Here is a 20,780-nt window from a genome sequence, read left to right as displayed (position 1 = left end):
AAATTTACTTTCATAAAACATGCAGAAACCCTGTATTGTTGCTTTTTTATATTATAAGAAGGCATGTACTTATAAATGAAATATGACAATTAGGGATGCGAATCCGTTAATTTAAAAAAAAAATCTAATTTATTAAAATGTCCTGAATCTAATAAAGATAATTTAAAAAAAAAAGCAATAAATGAAATTCAAGTGATTATTTGTTGAATTACTTTTATTCACAATAAGTCAATGAGCAACCTATTTTAATATTTGAGAAGGGGGGGCAGGGCAGGGCATGTGTTTGCTTTTTGCACTGATTTTAAAGGAACCAACAATCATTTAAAAATTTGGAAGACTTCAAAATGTGTTTTCCAGACCTGGAAGATGCTTTCAAATACAGCAACTCTTACAGATTCATGTGTGTGAATCCTGAATTAAACAAATGCAAAGAGATGCATCACAATGCTTGGCTTTAAAGGTGCATCTTGTGTCGCATAATAACTACACTGTTGAGTGGACTGACTACAACTAGTCCCATAATGCTGCGCAATATCATCACGACTCCGCCGTGACCAAAACCACTGGAGCCCCAAAGTATGAGAAGCTCCCGTTTCATGCATTATTCAGTCCGAACTCAAACACAAGCGGCTGCACCTGAAACAGTGTGTTTCTCTCCAGCGGGATGGAGTTTGCGATGGTTTCGTGAATAAATGCATCTGCTCGGGTGAGTCTGTGCGCGCGCGCTCTTTGTTTAGCTCGCTATGCTAACGAAAGCCTGCGGTGCTTCTCCAGCGCTCGTCTCTGATTAACTGCGCTGCTTAATTGGGATTCATAACGACTTACATTTGCTGGACGCGTCGGTGAGCGTTATTTATTGTTCTCGGAATGTATATTAGCCCGCATGCTAACAACCTGCTATGCTAACGTTAGCATAACAAACGCCAGAGGAAAAGCGACGCCTGAAGAACCAGACGAACCCGGATTAAATCTGGTCTGGAGATGTTTGACAGTTCTGGACGTTATCCAGATCATAATGAGTGATGCTGTTTAGTGCAAAAGACACCGATTTAGCTGATTCTGGAGATAAAACATGACTATTTGAGGTCGGGAGTGTCATGCTGTTCATGCGCTGATAAATAAATCCATTAAAGCTCTTAAATGTGATTAAAACAGGTTGTTATGGCCTTTAATTAAGGCTTCGTCATGAGTTTGCGGTTTTACATCAAATACTTAAATCACAAAAGTGATTTATAAAGGATCCAGACACTAACCTTAGGAAAATAAACCATGGTTTTACTACAAATTAAACCAAAAAAACCCGTGTTAAACCATTGCAACCAGAAATAAACCATGCTTTTGCTACATATTACTTGTGGTCTATATTAAAATACTAATATAGTAATCATTCATTACCCTGGTAAATATTTACCTTGTGCTATTCGTCAATAGATTGGGAGAAAAAAAACATTTTTAACATTTTTAATAATAAAATGTGCTTTAATTTGTTTCAGTAATATTTATCCTTTAATATTTTGTATTTCATAGTCCTACACAGTATTATATGCCAAATTAGCACCATTTCTTTCTGTATAAAATAATACAAATAGTAGAAAAAATATTTAATATTATTTTCAATTAATACAGTAAGTTAAATTGTTAAAGAACAAAGGTATTTAAAATTTGTGAGGAATAGAAATAAAGAAAATGTTGCCCTACTTACAAGACACAAGTGTGACTAAAGACCATTAGGGTTTTTAAAATCATGCCCAGTGTTTTTTTTCAGTGTGCAGTAGCTGTTGTGTAATATTTCCGCTGTGGTGCAAATGGCTCCGACACTGATTGCATGAATCTAAAGTGGTTCAAAAATGTGATTAAGTCATGTTGATAATTTAGAGCAACATTAACATCATTTTCAGGATTTTCAAATCCAGTTTGAAGATCTATTTCTATTATTTGGCATATGACCAGCTTTATTATCTATATTATTGAATTTAATTTAGGTTTTAAAACATAATTTTTATTTGTTATTTTAGCTTTTGCATTTTAAATTAAATATTTATGTGGTGAATTTTGTATAAATAAATTTTATATACATAAAATTGGCACTCTGAGAGCCTCCCAGCAATTTTCAAGTCCAAATTAAAACTTCTGATCCCAGTTTTATTATTATTACTATTATTATTGTAGTTGTTGTTATTTTAGCTTTTGCATTTTTAATGCAACTTTTTTTTGTTTTTAATTTTTATGAAATATTTTTTTTTTGTTAAAGATCGGGCAAATTGCATTTTTTAATGGTGCCATATTAATAAAATTGACCCTCATGTTTCTGCTCTCAGTTGATATGGAAGAGCCTCCCAGCGACTCAGATGGTTTACAGCCTCAGGATCTGTCCTCCACCTGCAGCCTCCCAAACATCTTCGATCTGACGAGGAACGCAGAGGAATGCCTTCTGAAAGCCAACCCCATCGACGCTTTGCATGTCGTCCAGACACCGGGCTGGTTCGTCAATCCTGGGACCAGCAATGGGATGTTGCTTCCCGAAACCGACCCTGAACCACTTCCGCTTCCCACAGACCAGATCCAACCAGATAATGCGTTTTCCAACACGACCGTCACGCTCTCCTACGTGAGCCGGTCACACGTCTTCTCCGAGCATTCCCCGATCTACGGCGTTCCTTCCTTGAACAAGGCGATTGCGCTGCATCCCGCCACGTATGATGCCGGAAAGCTGGTGACGGATGCTGGAGATGCTGCACTTTCAGTGGACCAACACTGTCTCCAGCAGGTGTCCGTACCGGTCGGACTGACGGCCTGCGATCAGTTTGGCTTCATGTCACCGGCTCAGGTCGTGGAAAACATGGCGGCGTTATGCTACCTTCAACAACCTCCGGATATTCAAGATGTGGAAAACCTGGCTTTGGAAACATTCAAATCTTTACAAGCCGATCCCAGCGAGTGCAGGTTCCCCATCAGCGTGGATGAGCTTCAGAACGGAGCTGCAAATGGCCTGTGGAACGTCGGACCCTTCGAGGGAGGATTACCGGAGGACGATGGCGCGAACGCAGACGGTTTACACCGGAACGCCAATCCTGAGCTCGTCTTTCTCATCTCCAGATCCGAGGAGCCGGTGGTTTTACCGAACAATGGCTTTGCCATTTCGTTAAACCAAGACTTCATTAGTCCCTTGGATCCTGAGTCTCCGTCGGCGGAGCAAATAGAGGATGCTTTTGCTTTGCCGCAAACCGCGAGTTCTCCGAGTGGAGCAAAGCAAGAAGAGGAGTTTGATTCTACAATGCCAGAGGCAGCTGAGACAGAATCGCCAGAAACACCAACAGGGAAAATTGACAAAACGTGCAACACAGAGTCCGTGCATGTCAACGATGCATCTGCAGAACAAACCGACACGGATGCATTCAAAGCAAGCAATGATTTGCCGTCTAGCGGCAGTTCGCTTGTGCTTGAGAGGAAAAGACTGCCTCCGAGAGCTAGACGAGGTGTAAGAATGGAAGCCATTGTTCAAGACATCCATCCCATCAGGAGTCGCGTTCGTAAAAGAAAAGTTCAGAACAGCAAGTCCAAGAAAAAGGTGCTGGAAAGGATGCGCAATGTGCCGGATGTAAAGAAGAAAAAGAAAGAAGAAACCGACGTCAGACGTTCAAGCAGACGTAAAGCCACACTATCTACCTCAACTTCTGCAAAGACGATAGATGCATTTGTAAAACGCACAAAGAAAAAATCCTCCGGAAGGATAAGAAACCTTAATTCGGTTCCAGTCAAGCAACCAATACCGGCTCAACAAGGCCTGAAGAAATCTGCCAAACGGAAAAGAAAGATACACAATGTCGGCCGTGCGTCATTTTTCTCGCCACAGGAACCTGAAATCAAACTCAAATGTCTCAACTACAAGGAGGAGAAGAAGGATGTGCGGGATGAGACCTTCGCGCCTTACGTGCGCATGCAGATCAAAGACTTCCCCAGCTGTACGGTGGTCAACTATCCCGAGGACAGCGTCCGGATCAAGCAGGGCAAGCGGCAGGCGTGTGGTGGGTTTGCGTCCGGTGTGATGCCAGCGACGCCTGGATTGCAGTACGGTCGGGTCTGTGTGGATGTGTCACAGAGGGATGTTCTGGTCTGCTGTCTCTGCGGCGGCTCGGCCAATGCAATGGACCTCGGAGACCTGCATGGACCATATTACCCTGAAGGTTTCAAATCGGCCTCTAAAGCGGTTTGTATCCCACAGGAAGAGGAAAATAGTGACTCAGACTCGTCTGTTAGAGGGAAACGTGTTGCTCCGGGCAGATGGACTGAGTCTCTTTGGACCAGCGATAGCGAGTTGTCCAATAGTCCTTCATCTAAGAGACCCAGGATGGAAGGTGACACCGATTGGTTCAGTCCTCCCGTGGTTCCTCTCGACGCTAATGAGCACTGGCTCCATGAGGACTGCGCGATATGGTCCGCAGGCGTCTTTCTGGTTCGGGGAAAGCTGCACGGGCTGGAAAATGCGGTCAAGTTGGCGAAAGCGTCGGTAAGCTTTCAGACACACAGATTCTTTAATGCTCAGAAGCCTTCAGTAATGACACTCAAATGTCTGTTTTTTTATAGGTTTGCTCGACGTGTCAAAGAAGGGGAGCGACGTTGGGCTGCGTTTTCAAAGGCTGCCCGAACAAATACCACTACACATGTGCACTGCAGTCCGGTAAGTCATCATCAGCAGTCCTCTGCATCAGTGTTAATTTTGGCAGGCATTTTTGATTTAGTCTTAGTCTTTAGCTTGAGACGAAAATGCTTAATAGTCTTTTAGTAATTTGAGTCTTTCATAGTTTTAGTCGACGAAAAGTCATCTTTGTCATTACTCATAAGGTAACAGTAGTCATTTTTGTCATCTTTTAGTCATTACTTTTAGTCAAACTGCAGTTACCAACATTTATTTTGGTTGCTATTTTATATATAATCTTCAAAGTTTTTATCATCGGATATTAGTTTTAGCTCGTCAACGTCTCGTCTTAGTCACAGAAAAAAGGTTTGGTAACGAATATTTTTCGTCATCGTCGACCAAATTAACACTGCACACAAACACACACCTTGCATTGTGGTCCGAAACATCAAAATGCCGGTCTGCCTGTTAACAGCTGCTTTTGTGTCTGCATTTGCTAAGCAGACGTGTTCAAACTTGTGGTCAGACACACATGGAAAATAAACATGCAAATCTGCCCATGCATGAAAAATATGATGTAAACTTAAATATAATATACATTTCTGTTTTCACTACTGTCTTTTTTCTAGAACTATACCCTTTGAAATGAATTGATTTCCTGTTTTTAAAGGTTGTGTATTAAACGAGGATAATTTCTCCATGAAATGCAGAAAGCACAAGGTATATGTGAAATGATTTAATGAAAATATTTAATACATAATATTTTTATTTCAATATTTTATAATTAAGATGCTGAATGTTATAAACATGTTGTGCTTTGTGTGAATTCCTCAAATTTTTCAGATTTTTTTTTTTTTTTTTGTCTGATCCATTAGAACAAGTCCATTAAGGGATCATCGTATCGTCAAATCAACAGGTGACAGGAGAAAGAGGACGCTATGCAAGGTTTGAGCGCTTCACTTTTAACTGACTCGATACATGTGCACTGAATTGTCTGGAAAATAATCGCACGTGACTTTAAGTCATTGGTCTCAAACTCAATTCCTGGAGGGCCACAGCTCTGCACAGTTTAGCTCCAAATCACACCTGCTTGGAAGTTTCTAGTGATCCTGAAGAGCTTGATTAGCTGGATCAGGTGTGTTTGATTCGAGTCGGCACTAAACTGTGCAGAGCTGTGGCCCTCCAGGAATTGAGTTTGAGACCAATGACTTAAAGTCAGAATTCTGGCGTTTTGGTTTACAGACATTTATAAATGCTATAAACTAGGGTTGCACCGAAATGACATTTCTGGACCGAAACCAAAAATGCTGGATGCACTTGGCTTAATTTTGTAAGACTTTTTAATTTAACTCAATTTTAATGGTAATGAATTTAAAAAACACAACATAATTAATTAAAACATTCATATTTGTAACGCATTACAATAAGGTTAACTATTGTAAGAACTACTTTAGTTAACATGAATGAATAAACAATACTTCTTCAGCATTTATTAATCTTAATGTTAATTTCAACATTTACTAATGCATTATTAAAATCACCGCTTGTGCTTGTTAACAGTTAATGCGCTCTGAATTAACATGAACTAACATAAATATTGTAATAAATGTATTGTCATGTTAATAGGCTACATTAGCTAACACTAACTAATGGAACCTTACTGTAAAGCATTTTACCAAGTAATGCAGAAAGTCTTAAATTCATAAAATGGCATTAAATGTTGCATGCACTGCAAAACATGAATATCTTCCTCAGTATTTTTTGTTATCTAGTACATAGATTGAATGAAGTGAGTTTATTCTTAAAACAAGAATAAATGTCTGTCTGACCCTTTCGGCAGGTAATCTTTCCCTTTCTCTTTGAATGAAGTTGATTTTTCTGACTCCACTGGCAGATGTTTGTTGTTATAATCATAAACTCATTTGATCACGTTCTCAGAAAACAGCTTTTCTTATCATATCTTATTGTATTGATATTTGCACTCAAAAACAAGACGAACATACTGAGGATGAGCATTATTTTGCAGTGTGATCAGAATTTGTAGTAATAGTTATGCATAAAAAATGCAACAGGCATACAAATGCAGATTTGCAGACCATATTGACATGTTCCATTCATTGTATTCCTTAAATTGTCTTTACTTGGTCTTAAAAGAGTCTTAAGACTTGATAAAACCTGCAGAAACTCTGTTGTTATAAATGTTTATAATGAATGCCTCTAATTAGATTTTTCATCTTTTCATCATTAATGTGTGGCTTTGAGCATGTTTTGCATGCTTGATGTTAATTGCATTATAATTCGTAGCACGTTTCAGATGATAGAAAGCACAATTTGTATTCCAGCAAATCGAGTGTTTTCTAGTGAAGCTCTCTTCTGTCCTCACAGAGTGCGGTTGATCTCTATCTCCAGTGTTCCTGTGAGCGCCGGCCGCGGGACCTTCAGACAGAACGGGCCAACACCCATACACCTTAATAATTTTGCTGTTGCACTGCTCATAACACCCGTCACTATCACACAGACGGCACTAAAGACAGGTTAGATGTGAGGACTGTGGGGAAAGTCAGAGAGAATTGCACATTTAAGAGACTCAAAGCAGAAGAACCACAGCACAAACATATGTGTTCGTCTTACTTGCCAATATGATTTTACAAAATATGTGTCATATTTATATGTTGGCGCAAAATCTTCTTTTTTTTTAAGAAATGCTAAAATCAATTTTTTGTTCATTCTGTCTTAATTTATGAAGAAAATTAATTTTATCAACTGAATTTTAAATATACTGCTTGTCAAAATATAAATGCGTCTTCATAATCAACACTTTATATTCATTTGGCATCTAGTCATAAAAAAAAAAATGTTTAGTTCTTTGTAAATGAAGAAACATAAAAAGTTGTGGAACCAACAGTTAGCAAGCAAGGGCACTTTGTGTACAAAACGGGAAAGGAGGATGATTTCTTTTTGTCTAAGATTAGTTCATAATTCAATGCGTTTCTTAATCTGTGTCTCGAATGATAATCTGTCTCTTCCAGCATATCAGCACATTTACACACTTACGTCATGTGCGGAAGACGCTCTGTGAACGTGTACCTGCATTGTGAACATGAGGTATTTAATCTTCATTTTCAATTACATTAATTGTATAATTCACAGCATCCAAACATTTATTGTAAATGCTGAATATTAGTGTTCCAGTTCATCAGATATCTGAATATAACTTAATTTGAACCACAGCCAGTTCTATGCACTTACATGCGTCTCCTCTACATTATCTATATGTTGTAGACAGTTAACTAGTGTAAATGATAAGCCTGCATTAGTATTGATATGTCATAAGAAATTACTTGTAGGAAAGTTTGGAAACTTTTTTTTGGATTCAGGAAGCGTTTTTGGATTTGTAACTTCAGGTGAAATGCTTCAGTGCTGTTTGTTAATCCATAATTATTTTCTAAAATCAGTTTATTCATTTGTTGCTGCCTTGCTAAGACAAATCACTATCAGTTTATTTATGACTTTTACCCAGGAAGCACTTGCTTTACGTTTGATGAAAGAGATCAGGGTTTGGAGACTCGTTCTGTAAATGTACAGTGCACCTTATGTGTAGATGAATCTGTGCCAAATACAGCCTGATGTACTTTGGCAGCTTGTGTGTGTTGAGAGGTAGAGTCCTGTGATGTTGCTCATGTCAGTGTTAATGTACTCCGGTTTTGTGCCATACTTTTGTTCAGGACTGTATCTGTACAAATCTTGTGCAAATGTCTTTTTAATTTTTTATTTTTTTTTGTCTTTAATGAATTCTCACATTTTAGCATCATACCAAATGTACCAAAATCCTTTTTTGTTTGCATTGTTTTTCTCAAACGTTAAATCTTTTCCAATCTTAATCTCAGGGTTGAGCAGGGTTCTTTTGTGTTGTTTCTGACATTCTTACCCCAAAATGTATTTATCCTGAACTGACTAAACCCAGTTGGTCAGCGTAATAAACTGGCTTCTTTTATTTTGACTAATGTGCTGTTGGACACTTATTTGTATTTATACACACGTGACCCTGGAGCACAAAAGCAGTCTTAAGTCTCTGGGGTATATTTGTAGCAATAGCCAAAAATACATTGTATGGGTCAAAATTATAGATTTTTTTTTTTTAATGCCAAAAATCATTAGGATATTAAGTAGGGGTTGCACGGTTCTCCACACACGGTTCTACTTAAATCTGACAACGCATGTGTAATATGCTTTGTTATAAATAACACGTAAAACAAACAGGGTTCGGCTAATGTATGTTTCTGTTAATGGATGCGCATTCTGGCTTCCCAGTATATTACAACAGCAATGAGGAAAGAGGAAAAAAAAGTGGACAAACCATTCACTCTTGTTCAATGCGAGGACCTTATGCTGGAATATGAGCATTTATTCCGTCATCACCCGGAACCATGAAAAGGTTTAACTGTTCCACCCCCAATATTAAGTAAAGATCATGTTCCATGATATTTTGTAAATTTCCTACTGTAAATATATTAACTTCATTTTTGATCAGTATTTTCTCAGTATTTAGATTTTTTTGCACCCTCAGATTACAGATTTTTTTAAATAGTTGTATCTCAGCCAAATATTGTCCGATCCTAACAAACCATCCATCAATGGAAAGATGATTTATTCAGCTTCCAGATGATTAATAAATCTCAATTTCGAAAAATTGACCCTTATGACTGGTTTTGTGGTCCAGGGTCACATATAGTTTCATCATGATTATTATGGCTAGCAATATATAAATATAATTTTCTACATAACATTTATGGATGCTTATTTCTGCCACAGAGAGAGACTTTAATTCTCACAATTCAAACTTGTCTTATCTTTTCATTTTTCATTTACTTTTATATTTCGCAATTGCAAGAAATCCCAAGAAAAGAAGCCAGGATTGCAAAAGCAAAAATCAGAATTTAACTCCGAATTCAAAGAAAAAAGTCAGAGGAAGAAAAGTCACAATTGCGAAATTTAAGAATTCAGAGAAAAAAAAAAAAAAAAAATCTGAATTGCAAAATGTGAACTCATTCCAGGTTTTTTTTAAAAAAAAAACAGGATTGTGAAACAAACTTGGAATCCTGAAAAGAAAGTCAGAATTTTTAAATTTGAACTTAGAATTCAGAGAAAAGAATTCAGAATTCCAAGAAAAAAGTCGGAATAGCAAGATGTAAAATTGTGAGAGAAAAAAAAAAACAGAATTGTGAAATTTAGACAGAATTCCAAGAGGTAAACTTAGAATTCTGATTCAAAAAAATGTCTGAATTGTGAGATTTCAAGTAGCAATTGCGAGAAACATTCTGAATTGTGAGATTAAAAAGTCAAAACCAGTCATTCAAACTTCGAGAAACAAACAAGTGCACATTTCTGTCAAGATTTATTTCTGAATAAATCTGAACTTACAGGAAGACAGTTGTATTGCAAAGACAGATTTTAGACGAGTTTGTTTTGATGACTGAAAGCCCACTGATAGCTAATGAAACCAAAACGCTTCAACACAAAAAGCTGACGATCACAAAATCCCCAGGTCTTTTCGTTTGTTACTAAAACAAGGTCAAGCACTGCCGAAGGCGTTTGATGGTCAGGATGTGTAGTTTCCAGCAGAGCTGCATGTCTATGATATGTAAGAACAGGATATTTATGCTCTGATGGGCCACTTTTGATGCAAAGAGCTTGATGCAACTATAGCTAACCTTTTTTTTTTTTTCTCAGAACATACTCCCAAGACGTGTTGAAAGCTCATGCAGACGTGTAGCATAAAATAAAACACCAATTCCAATTAAAAACTCCCCTTTTGCATGTCTCCAAGGCCTCGAGTTCAATCCCAAACATCTTGCCCCAAGAAGTTTGAACTCAAGGCCTTGGAGACTTTCCGTTCAACCTCACCTGAAAATAATCTCTTTCAGTACCTGACAGTAGCAGCGCAGGTGTGAGGTGTTTCAATCAGGTAGTTCTTGATCTCAGTGAGAAATTAACAACAACAACAACAGCAGCAGCAGTACACAAACACAACAACAAAACGAACAATTCAATTGGCTGGCTGGATGTTTTGCCCTACATCATCTACTACAATTTCACCCCGACACATTATGCAAGAAATTGTGACGGCAAAAATATTCACATTACAGTAATTCTCACAGATCTTCAATGTTTTTTCATCATGGTCATGCAGTTATTAGAACATGAACGCTTGCGCACATCTGCACTCTATGTGTTGGGTTTCAGTTTAAATCAATGTAGAAAAAATATACGACTTTAAAGGAGGAACACCAAGAAAACAAAATTGTACAGTAGGCAAAAATACATCTTTCTTCGAATACATACAGTGTTCACCACTACAACCAGTGCACAAGGTCCGACTCGTAAAGCAATCGCAGCCGAATGCTCAAATTAAAAAAATACTCCTAAACTTTCGTGTTACCTTGTTTTAAATTCATGTTCATCACGGAGCAGCAGCTGACCTTCACATCTGCCACAAGAACATGACATTAAATACGTTTGGCACAACTAAGTACTAATGAAATGAAAAATATCGATGTTTGTTAATCACTACATAGCAACTGAAAAAATATATTTCTGAATACTAAGAATCCTGATAAATTAATTTGATTCAAAACAACAGTCTACAAGTCAGATTTAGAAACACTTCGAGTACATGCAAAATCATGATCGGTGTCATGAACCTCTGGAAAAGCTTTCGTTGGGTTGCACGTACCGAACACCATTGCACTAAATCTCAAACACGCACACAAACTCACAGCAAATATCATCAATGTCCCAGTTCTCACTGTTTGCTTATTCACTGAAATGTTTATTTGATGCATTCCTCACAAGAATGAAGATCCCAGATATTCTCCTTTCTTTTTTTGCTTCATATATTGCTTTACAGACGTTTTGGGGAAGCCCTCGAAATTCTTCACGTGAGCTTCTTTGAGCTGGAACTGGATTCAAATGTTCAATCCACTTATTTATTAGTTCATTGCTTATTCACGAGTTAAGGCCCGTGCACACCAAAGATGATAACGATAACTACAACGTTTTAAAAATCATTCCACACTACAACTAGAACAATAATGACACTCCAGAAAAGAAAAATATGCTTTAAGAACATTTTGCTAATGTTCCTATTAAGATGCGAAAGCGTTATTGAAAACGTGATTTCTGAATGTTCAATTTTTTAAATGTTTGGTCTTCGTTAAAAGATCAACGTTACTTCTAAATGTTCTCTGAACAAATGGTAACATTTAAAAGAATGTTCGAGAACAACCTTCCATGAACAATGTATAATTTTTTGTGCTAACGTTTTGAGAACATTATTAAATCTTAAATAACTCTGAATGAACATTTCTTCATAACTCTGAGGAAACATTAGCCAATGTTCCCTGTTTGCTGGGACAAGGGAATGATATTGTTCTTGTAACCACTTTCAGAATTATTTTTTTCCAGTGAATGAATGATAAAAATACTGACAGCCAATCAGAATCCATCTGACGTTAAAGAGCTTGAGCATTTAAAGCAGCAGACAACAAAACTGCAGCGCGCTTATAATAAACAGAACGTCATCTAGTGTGGACACTAATAAAGTTATCATTATAGTTATCGTTCTTGGTGCCAACGGGTCTTTAGAAAGCACGACCTGGATGGTATTTCACAGTTTCAGTGCAACGTTCTTCGCAGACAGTTTCTAGACGCAAATCTCTGTTAGGAATGTTAGTCGAGCCGACCGGAGAATCGAGCAGAATAAAGTTCATCTTTTTTTGCGCTGTAGTAGACTCCGTTCCGGATGTACATGAGAGTTTAGTCTCTTATGGATGTGTCTGCTTGTGCGCGTTAATTTCGCCAGCGGTTGGATCTCTACACGCAGATCTCTATCGGCGTCGTGACCAGGATGCGGCTGCTAGGCGGGCTGTCTCTGGCCGAGCGCTCGTAGCTGTTGGTGGAAGACACGGAGCTGTTCGTGGACACGGAGGTGAAGTGGTGAGCCGCTCCCGACTCCATGCCGTTGGTCTTGGAAGGAGTCGGAGACAGGGTCTGTTGCTTCATACGGTCCACCAGCAGCTCCTCCTCCTCAGACGAAGAGTTCAGCGTGGCCTGATGGTGGCTTCCACCCGCCTGGCCATCCAGCATCCAACGGTGGCTAAAATGCACAAACACCTCCTTGACAGAGCAGCGGCGCTCCTGCTCCAGGGCCAGGAGCTTTCGGAACATGCGCAGGGCTTCGTCCGTGAATCTGCGCCACTGCGACGGCACCGTGCTGGTCCGCCGCCTCTGCCAGCGCACAAACTCCTCGTAGAAAGTGTCGGACGGCATGGCTTTCTCCCAGGGGAAGTTCCCCGTCAGCATGCAGAACAGCAGCACTCCAAAGGCCCACACGTCTGTGCTGTAATCCACGCAAAAGCCCTCGTGCTTGGACGTGTCGCAGAGCTCAGGGGCCGTGTACGGGATGGTGCCGCTCACGCGCTTAACCGGCGAGCCGGCGCGCCGCGTCATGCCGAAGTCTGACAGCTTGACCTTGCGACACTCCTTGTCAAAGATTAAGATGTTCTCAGGCTTGATGTCTCTGTGCACCAGCTTTTTGGAGTGCAGGTAGTCCAGAGCGATGGCCACCTGATTTACGCAGCGCTTCGCCACCGGCTCCGGCAGTCCCACCTGAGCGAGAAGATTGAGAATAATCACGGACACAACAACGATCATCACAGTCAGAGCTTAGCCTATATCAAGCAATATTTAAAGGCATAGTTCACCCAAAATCGAAAACTCTGTAATCCAGGGCCTCATTTATAAAGCGTGCCTACGCTCAGATGTGATCTTAGAGTCTGCATACGCTTAAATCCACGCCAACGCTCATATTTGTAAAAACTGTCTTTGACGTGGAAAAGTGCTTAGGGTCATATTGGCGATCTGACTGCATTCACTATCAGATGAGAACAAAACTTGAAGCAAACTTTCATAATTGATAAACTGCAATATTAACAGTTGTTAAACTAAATTGATTCAACAATAAATGTTAACTGAGATGAATCATGACAATTCAGAAATACAGCTGAATTTAATTTGTTTCAGAATTGATTGATTTTGCAAACTTAACACTTATTGACTAAATCGACATTGATCTGAATAATGACAGCATTATCTTCTATAATTTGAACATGTTTTATAATTGATCAGCTTTGATGGACATTGACTAAACTGAATCAACATTTGAACTGAATTAACCTGAATAATGACACACTTGTCTGCTGTAGAGCTGCTTTATAGCTGCACTGAATTTGTTTCATAATTATAACTGTTATTTTCCCGTTTATTACTTTATGGCTTTTTTTGTATATTTTGGGTCTTGATCAGTCACTACTTTTATGTTCCATGGAAAATGAACAACATGAGGGTGAGTAAATCATGATTTTTGAAAGAAATGATTTGCTTTATTCATGTGCGTTACCTGTGGTGGAATGATATCGAACAGGTCACCGGACGGCGCATATTCCTGCGCAAAAACATAGTACTCCTCCGTTTCAAACGCTATGCCAAACATGTTGATGATGAAGGGACATGGAGACATATAGAGAGAGATACTGTACTCTCTCAAGAAACTCTTCAGCTTGGTTGTTTTCTTCTTTAGAAACTTCAGAGCCATCTTGGTACCTATGGGTTAAGGGAAACAAAACATGACGGGTGATTTCTTGTTGAATCATTCAATTAAAGCATTATTGGTTTACAGAAACTTGGTTCGCTTTCTAAAGACAGTTATTTTACTGACAGCCCTAGTTTTGAACAGAAATAAATAAATCTAAACATCTAGGTGTTCACAAACTGAAAAACATGTTTGAGTTTCTATAGAAATATAGATATTAACAGTCATGCATTGTTTCTTTCAATGTTTAATGTTTTTTCTTGTATGCATTACTTGCAGAACACCTGTTATCCTCATAATAATCTTAACAATGCCCATTTTTACCAAAATTATCCTTGAAACCAGTCAAACATGAATGACAGTGATTGTAAAATATTAAAGCACCTTTGTCAGTGGTATAAAAATAGAGATATAGTTGCTAAGGCAACGTTTCTCATTTCATTTCTCATTGCATTTGGTATATATATATATATATATATACACACACACACACACATACATATATATATATACACATTACTCTTATTTACAAATATGGGTGATTAGTACTTAAAATTATCAAATAATTTCACATTTATAAAATTACCATTGGTTTTTACGTACTGCAAATGTGTTATTTACATTTTCTTAGTTAAATAGTGACTTTTTTTTTTTTTTTTACGCATCTAATGTTTTTATTGAGGTAGTGTTTGAGGTTTTTAATTTATACTAAATGAAATGCTGCCTTGACAACTGAATGAAATAAAATAAGATCATTTGTGTTTCTTTTATTTAATGTAGTGAAAATGTTTGGTACGGTTTTAGTTTGAGTTAACTAAACTACCGCTGGTTTGTAACTGTGCTGTACCTCTGATCTTATGGATAACGAGGTCCACCTTCCCGTAGGTGCCCTTCCCCAGCTCCCGCATGACTTCATAGTATTTGTTGACCTCCACCTTCTCCAGGTTTTGGGCTGTGAAGAGCTGCAGTTCCTCCAGGATGTCGACGGACATGCGTGAGACGACGGGAGAGGAGCTCATCCTGCTGACGGTTGCTCTGCCTTACTGCAACACAAAGAACAAGGAGACGCATTTCAGTTTAGGAGCCGCCTTCCTCTGCTGAGGACTGAGCAGTGGTCTGCCGCAGGGAATGTAATTATCCTGCAGATAAGGGACACGTCCTCTGAGGAGAGGGATTTCACTTCCCCTCATCTAACCTGCTGATCTCTCCAGCGCTTCATGCCTCAGCAGTCTCGCTCTCGCAGTGTTTGGGTGCAGTGGCTTACGTAATATTATAACCGTCTGGACTTTACAGGGTCCGTCTTGAATATTTATCATTTTGTTACATTTTAAAGCAGAGCTCGACTGTTTACAAGTCAGATCTGACCTGCTGTTGCGTAACCGATTGAATAAGATGGTCAAATTAGCTCAAATTAATTTTAGAAGATCTTAGTATTTGTTACGTCACACTTTTTCTGCATCAACCTACTGATCGTGCGATTTAAGATGATCCAAAATGTGTCTTGAGCTTCAATGGAAGAATATCTAACCGTCAGCATAAAGAGAAGACCTAGAAAAATAGCTGGATATTAAACATTGATGTGAGTGCAATATTGTGTATCACTCAATAACTTCAGTGACTTTTAAACACAAAATTGCCAATGACTTTGCCTGTTTCTCCTCCATTACAGAACGACAGCAGAATCAAACGTAACGTGTGTTACTGAGCAACACACAGAAGCAGTGTTGGTTGAGCGAATGATTCAATGACTCAGTCACTTGCTTGTTTCATTCCCGAATAAATCAGTGTTTCTGAACAAATCAGTTGAATTAATGATTCAGTGATTCAGTCATGCTTTTTGGAGAGAAACAGCTAAATGAATGATTTCGTGACTAAGTCACCTGATTCCCAAATGAATCAGTGTTTTGGACGAATTAGTTCAAGTCACCTACTGGAGGAATGATGTAACGTGCAGAAAGAGTCACTGAAAAATCCCCACCACTAACACAGAGACTGACTGATACGAACATCCCAGTGCTATTTGACAAGGATATCGGCACTCTTGGACTGACTCAGCCAATCAGATTCAAGGACCAGAACTAACCTAATCAGCCACAACCGTTGTTCGATGTTGTCAAAATAGTTAAATTACCCCAATTACTCAGTCTGGCTTATACATCAGCCAAATCCACTAATTCTAATCTTATTACATTGGAAAACAATGATACATAGTGCCTGAATCACAGCCCATCTGTCCCTCAGCAGCATAAACCATTAGTTACTGCCAGTGGAGCAGAAGTGCTTAGCACTGCAGGTTAAACAGCCGTGATGGTTTTGGTGTAAGTCAAGTGAACTCGCATTTATTTCTATAGCACTGCAGGTTGTTTCAAAGCAGTTTCACAGTAATAAACAGACAAATTCTTCAATTTGAAAGGACTTCAACTATGGAACAGCAGTGGAATGCCTTTCTTAGTCACAGCTTATGTTATCGATCGTTCACCTGCATTACACATTACATGTCATGACACCTTCCTTCTGCATGCACAAAAACATCGATACATATTTCTGAATAATGCAAGGCTATGGTGATCTGGGTGGTTGCCAGGGCACAGAAATGTGGGTTGCTAAGGTGCTCAGAGTGGCTGATTAGATAACTCGCCTCTCCTCAACAAACAGCATGACTTTAGCTGTCTTTCACATTAATATGCAGGACAAGTTACATGCTAAATACTTCAGACTTGTTCAGATCCCTCGCTAACGACCTGTAGCAGGCTTTATTAAATAGACTTCAAACGCAGTCTGCAAATCTGACACATTTGCACCAGGACTTTATAAAGAGCGCAGAACATGCCAAGATGAAAGCCGGGCTGGTGCAATATGACTCAGCGGGTCAAATCTGCAAAGCGAGTGTGTGTGGCTCAAGGCAGAGAGATGCAAATATAGAAAATCTCTGCTGTAATGTCAAACTTTGACATCCTGACATACACGTTCTGGTACAGGACGTTCTTCAAACACAAAGCAGGCACAGACTTCCTCTGCTTCTCGTCATTAGACAATCATTAAAAAGCGTGAAACGGTAATGGCTCATTTATTTCCGTGCGCCAGCTATTTTGTCATTCCGCTCGCTCCGCGGTTATGGCAGCCACAGCCAGGAAAACGCAGACAAGAGGGAAGAAAGGAAGGGAAAGTCAAGGGAGGTGAAACATGGGCCTTTAATCTCTGTTCTCTCTCTCTGCTTCCACACTAGCATATTCATGTCACTGCCGCTCTGCAGGACTCAGTGGGGTTTGGGAAAGTAGCAGTGCATTTTCCCTACAGACCTGCTTGTGTTCTTCACTAACCCTGAAAGAGTTCTTGTCTTTCTGGGCTTGCTTGCAAATAAAGACGCATGATGGAAAAAGGATTTTGATGGAAGATGGGTAGAAAGCCAAGCATCAGCTTTAGCGGATAGAGAAGAGTCACATGACATTTGACCTTTGCAACTAATATGAGCATTTTGTTTACAATTAAATATGTGCAGAAGGTTCTGATGTTAAATGCCTTTTCAACTAATTTTTGAAAGATGTAAACATTGTGAATATGATCAGCCTGAAACAGCAACAATGGTATGTGTTTGGGGGCGGGGCTACCAGTTTAACTGGCCAATAAGATGCAGGTGGGAGAAATTGTGTAATTATGTTTCACTAGGCTAATGGAACAGCAACTGTACACTTAAAAGAAATGTCACATTATCATGATCATTTACATTTTATATGTAATATATTGAATTTATTTATTTAGTATAAATAATCCATTATTTTTATTTATTAACTTACTATTAATGAATTTATTTATTTTTTATATTTAAGGTTTCACATTGAAAGACTACCGTCGACATTCTTCAGTTATCTTGCATTATGCCTTTTGTCAATCTGGGTATTACATCCTTCCTCACATTTTTATCTGAAACAGAAAGTATACAGTCAGTCAAGCCAATCAGAGATTTGAAACACAACCAAGTCCGTTTCTATGGTTCCATCTTTCTCAAAAGTTCACAAGTAATTTTTTCATGATTTTCAATTCCTAACACATTGCATAGACATTTAAATGACAAAGACTCGCAGGAGAAATACCAGAAGTCACTTACTGTGGCAGTACCATGGTATAATGACTGTATACTGTGGTACTTTATATATATATACCTTGGTACTATGTTCATTAACATGTCATGGCACATCATAGAATACAATTGGAAAAATTTTGTTTTTAACAATACACGTCCAAAAATACCACCACTACATCCAAAAGCATGGTGCTAATTTGTTAATGAATGCATGTTTATTATTAAAACTGATTGAAGAATGAACATGAGCATGTGGACGACTGTAAGTGTAAGATGCTGGACAATATTGTAAATATCTAGTGAAGCAAGCAGTGGACAGGAGGTCGTGTGAAATACTGACTCTCACACCTTGTGCTCAAACCACAGGGGTGTGAAAGACAATCAAGCCAGCAAATCCCTTATCACAGATTAATGTTCATTTCCCAGAATGCGCAGGACGGATGTGTGGTTGTTGTCAGGCAGGCATGTGCAGACAGAGATCAGTCTGTCTCTATTGAACGCAAAACAAATGTGCAGAACTGAAGCATTGCATGTGTTTGTATTCAGCAGCAGAGCTCTTGGAGCTCGGGGCCAGGGGAATGTAAATTGCACTGCTGTCCAGAGTCCACTAGAGGAGATCAGCATCTAAACACACTCTTATTCCCCAGACCAGTCTGCTCATTTTTCATCCGGACTCTGACAGCATCCATTTAACGCTGTTGAGTTCTGGGTGACCTGCGGATACCTGCAGACTCATCCTATCCGCACTGAGAACAACAGCAGCAACACACACACACACACACACACACACACTCTGTGCTGCCTGCAGTCTGCAGCCACACACACACTTCTTAAAGGGGGAATACGTTTACATGGTGAACAGGGCAAAAGGAAATGTATCCATAGGTCCAATGCATATTTTATATAAGATTTTTATTATTTTTTTAGCTGAAAAACAGTTTATTAATCATTTAATAATAATAATATTATTATTATTATTAATCCAATTCGCTGTACTAAGCGAATAATTATAAGAAAAACAATCATAATAATTAATAATATTAATATTAATATTTAATAATTATTGCTCATGTTAATGCTTCAATTTTTATTAATAACGAATTATTTTATTTTATTTTCCTAGCAGCATAAGGACATTAAGTTATTCTGCTGATTAAGGTCGTCTGGTAGCGGTAACCTCAGGTTATTATAACATAAATCCTTCAGTCTTGAGCAGGACAGTCCATTTTTATCGAGCATTATGCATCAATTCCACGTCAAAATATATCAGTTGTTGCCTTATTATAATAATGTTGACATCAAGCGGAATGCACTCACCGTGAAATCCGTCCAGAACCGCAGTTCTTCTGTTTCGAGGCAGAAATGCCGCAGTGAGAGTCTCTTCTCACGGTACAGTAGCGTGTCTCTCTCTTCCCCGCATTTGTGTGTCTCGCTGCTGCAGAGAATCAGTCGCTCCGCCGCATCATAAACTCACCCGGCGCGGATCTCACCGCCTGCGACGCGTTATTGAGGCTCTTTAGGTGAGACTGGGGAAAAATCACAGCTTCCGAGACGGCTGACGAAACCACGCCCACTGCGCGCATCAGCCAGTAACAGCGCAGGTTACTCGCGTCACCTGATTACACTCCACCCACTGCGAGCGTCAGCCAATAGCAGCACGAGTCTCTCCCTCGCGTCAGGTCGCTGAGGCTTTAAATGCATTTTATAAATATAAATATGTATTTTTATTTTTAAAAGCATTAGGTTTATTACCATTATTTTTTATTACATGCATAATTTAAGTGCATATTTTAGCTTTATTTTTAAGGCTATACGTTTAGAACTACATCTTCAGTGCCAGTGAAAAAAAACAAAAACAATTTATTTATTTTTAATACAAACTAAAGGCAAATCAGAACGTTCTTGGCTTTTGGTTATAAAGTAAAACCTAAAAATAACCTTTTGAGAACGTTAGGTTCCCTTTAGGTTGTCTCAAAAAATATTCCAGCACCGTTCTAGCAAAGTTAGGTTTTGGCTCTATAATGTTATTTTATTTAATAAAAAAAAAAAAACTACTATTACTATTTCAGATATTACATCTTGTCTTAAGACATTGTGTGAAAACAATCAGATCCAGCAGCATGATCTTTAATTAAAGGGAGCGCTCACCCAAGAAACCTGTAAAAGTTTCTTGCTATTGTTGAGCACTAAAGATATTCTGAAGAATGTTGGTAACCCAACAGCTGACGGCAGCCATTGACTTGCATGACATTTTTTCCCCATTCTATAAGTCAATGGCTACCGTCAGCTGTTTGGTTACCAACATTCTTCAGAATATCTTTAGTGCTCAACAAAAGCAAGAAACTCGTACATGTTCAGAACAAGCAGAGGGTTCCAAAAAAAAAAAAAATGTAAATGTTTTTTCTTGGTTGTGT

At 38.7% G+C, this 20,780-nt stretch overlaps 2 protein-coding genes across 2 annotated transcripts; one reads left to right on the top strand and one right to left on the bottom strand.

Annotated features, from left to right (window-relative positions):
- The first annotated feature begins 292 nt into the window (after nucleotides 1–292).
- Nucleotides 293–8,636, top strand: LOC306852716 (uncharacterized protein). The gene is made up of 6 exons (XM_079389783.1): nucleotides 293–706; nucleotides 2,319–4,507; nucleotides 4,585–4,678; nucleotides 5,307–5,356; nucleotides 5,512–5,581; nucleotides 7,022–8,636. The coding sequence occupies exons 2-5, from the start codon at nucleotides 2,324–2,326 to the stop codon at nucleotides 5,554–5,556; spliced, it is 2,373 nt and encodes a 790-aa protein (XP_079245909.1). The 5' UTR covers nucleotides 293–706; nucleotides 2,319–2,323; the 3' UTR covers nucleotides 5,557–5,581; nucleotides 7,022–8,636.
- A 1,378-nt stretch (nucleotides 8,637–10,014) lies between these two features.
- On the bottom strand, nucleotides 10,015–19,943 carry LOC306852781 (serine/threonine-protein kinase SBK1). The gene is made up of 4 exons (XM_079389856.1): nucleotides 19,684–19,943; nucleotides 15,133–15,328; nucleotides 14,094–14,296; nucleotides 10,015–13,303 (listed from the first exon to the last, which is right to left on the bottom strand). Exons 2-4 carry the CDS (start codon nucleotides 15,302–15,304, stop codon nucleotides 12,509–12,511), a joined length of 1,170 nt encoding a protein of 389 aa, XP_079245982.1. The 5' UTR covers nucleotides 15,305–15,328; nucleotides 19,684–19,943; the 3' UTR covers nucleotides 10,015–12,508.
- Between the last annotated feature and the right edge of the window lie 837 nt (nucleotides 19,944–20,780).

This window comes from Barbus barbus (genome assembly GCF_936440315.1).
Source record: "Barbus barbus genome assembly, chromosome: 32".
NCBI classification, from domain to species: Eukaryota; Metazoa; Chordata; class Actinopteri; order Cypriniformes; family Cyprinidae; genus Barbus; species Barbus barbus.
Note: the sequence above shows the minus strand (reverse complement) of the source record. Positions and strands in the feature narration are given on the sequence as shown.